Source organism: Myotis davidii, unplaced genomic scaffold, assembly GCF_000327345.1.
Source record: "Myotis davidii unplaced genomic scaffold, ASM32734v1 scaffold221, whole genome shotgun sequence".
Taxonomy (NCBI): domain Eukaryota; kingdom Metazoa; phylum Chordata; class Mammalia; order Chiroptera; family Vespertilionidae; genus Myotis; species Myotis davidii.
In genome coordinates, this window is record NW_006293349.1 from 1,641,336 (window position 1) to 1,643,421 (window position 2,086).

A 2,086-nucleotide genomic window follows, 5' to 3' on the forward strand; every position below is an offset into this window, starting at 1 on the left:
CTGTGTTGGCTCACTGAGAAGTCAGAGGGGGGAGTGGCGCAGGGCCTTGGCCCTGGCTGGTATGGCTTAGTTGGTTGGAGCATCATCCCGTGCACCAAAAGGTTGCGGGTTCGATCCCCAGGGGGCGTGTATGAGAAGCAACGAATTGATGTTTCACTCCCACATCTATGTTTCTCTCTCTCCTTCTCCATTCCTCTCTCTCTAAAAATCTTTAAAAAGAAATGGCATGCTATCACTTCTGCCCACATTCCATTGGCCAAAGTATTTGACTTAACTGAGCTGTAAATTAATGGGGCAGTTCCCTTTGTGGACAAAACCTTCCCTGGTTGGACCTGTCTTTCCTGGCTTTACACCCACGCTCGCCGTGGCTGTGAACGACAGCCCACCGCCCCGCGGGACCCGCCGGCTCCCAGGGGTTTCCTGGAAGTTTCCCGCTCACGGGGTGCCGGCTCTCAGCCCGCGGACCCCATTAAACCTCGGGGCTGACGGCGCGTCTGCCTCAGGCAGCCGGGCGGTGAGCACGCTCCCGGGAGTCGTGGCTGTGACCCTCGGACACGGAGAAGACAGTCACCCACGTTTACGTGTTTGCTGTGGGCTCTGTCAGCTCCCCTGCTCTCTGACCATCCGAACGTCCTACAGAAAGGTACACAGATTCACTATTCTGGGCAGGCTGTGGGTGGAATGTTCTCTGTGTAGCTTACTACTGTGGTAAGAAAACTCAGTGGTGGCGGAGTTATCATTAATAAGTTCGACTAGTACAGGGATATTGTCTATATCTTTCTTTGAGCGGAAAGTAAATTTTACGGCATTGTTGTTTTTCTCTACGAGCATCCCACACGTATGTGGAAAGAATCCCATTCTATGCTATCCAGTGGAACGTTTGAAAATAGTGATTCAATACAAGAAAAATCTCCTTCCTTCATTTAAGTAATAATAATTGTTTTAATCAGCATAAAGTCAGATATAAAAGTTCAAAAAATATTCATAATTCATAACATCCTGAACATACTCATCAAAACACCTAACACTTTAAGTCTTATAAAGAGTGAACTAATTTCCTTTATGTGTAGTTAGTTCTTCATGGACAAATAGGCAAAATGACAACAGAGAATTTTATACCCATTTGTCAAAGTATTGTTTTATGTTCTACAAAGAAAACATTTTATGTTCAATATCCGGATATTAGAAAATTCTGATGTTAGCCAAACGTGTATTTTGATAACTGAACTCCTTCCAATGTTTTATATAAAGGGTGAGGCACAGGCCTTCTTGACTGATGATGGCATTTATTTCTAAGTTTCCTCACACAGTTAGCACACCTCGTAGACAAACCAAGTTCAGTTGTACCCCAACTGACAATAAGATCGGAATCTTCTGGAGGTGTTTGGTCTCCTGTTTTCCTCTCTGATGTTGGCACCAAGAATCTTCTTCAGATTGTGGTTGATACGTTGAGAGCCTTTGGTCAGCTTCTGGCTTTGACCGGCGTCGTTGACCCGGGGGCCTCCCGTTCCAGGGGGACAGATGTTATTCTCGCGAGCGATAGAAGGAAGAAATGTTTGAGATGGTATTCTCCCAAAGGATCCTGTGGGTAAATCGTGAAAATACCGGGGGAAGTGTTGCCTGATTTTATACTCGTAGATTAATCTTCTTGAATTTGCATCGTCTACGTTGATAGCGTACAGGTCACCTGTGGTCATTTCCTGGTGGATGTCTGTGGGACGCTGAGGCGTCTTTGACGTTTCAGAGTTACGTTGGTGGATGCTAGGCAAAGTCCCAGCTCCGTGTTGTTTTATGACTAACCCGGTACCAGGAACAAAGAGCCCTGGTTGCTCCTGCTTCGACAGGTAGGCGGCCCCTGTGTTTGGGACGGAGCGGTGTCCGCGTCCGTTCACGGCTGTGTCTTTCCAGAGCAGAGGGTTGTAGATGACTTGTCCGTCAATGGGGCAGGCGTTGCTCTTGTGCAATAACCAGCTGTCGATACATTTCCTGTGAAACTTAAAACAAGGTTATGAGTTAACTGAGGGTATGAATCTCTTGCTTATAATGTATACTGGAGGCCCGGTGCACGAATTCGTGCACATTGAAA

General features: G+C 46.7%; 1 protein-coding gene across 1 annotated transcript in view; it reads right to left on the reverse strand.

Annotated features, from left to right (window-relative positions):
- Positions 1 to 992: 992 nt before the first annotated feature.
- The window catches only part of ZSWIM2 (zinc finger, SWIM-type containing 2), a 189,222-nt gene continuing 188,128 nt past the window's right edge, over positions 993 to 2,086 (reverse strand). The window contains 2 exon segments of the mRNA XM_015566108.1: positions 993 to 1,379; positions 1,381 to 1,994. Coding sequence (XP_015421594.1) covers positions 1,199 to 1,379; positions 1,381 to 1,994 — 795 coding nt within the window. The 3' untranslated portion in view covers positions 993 to 1,198.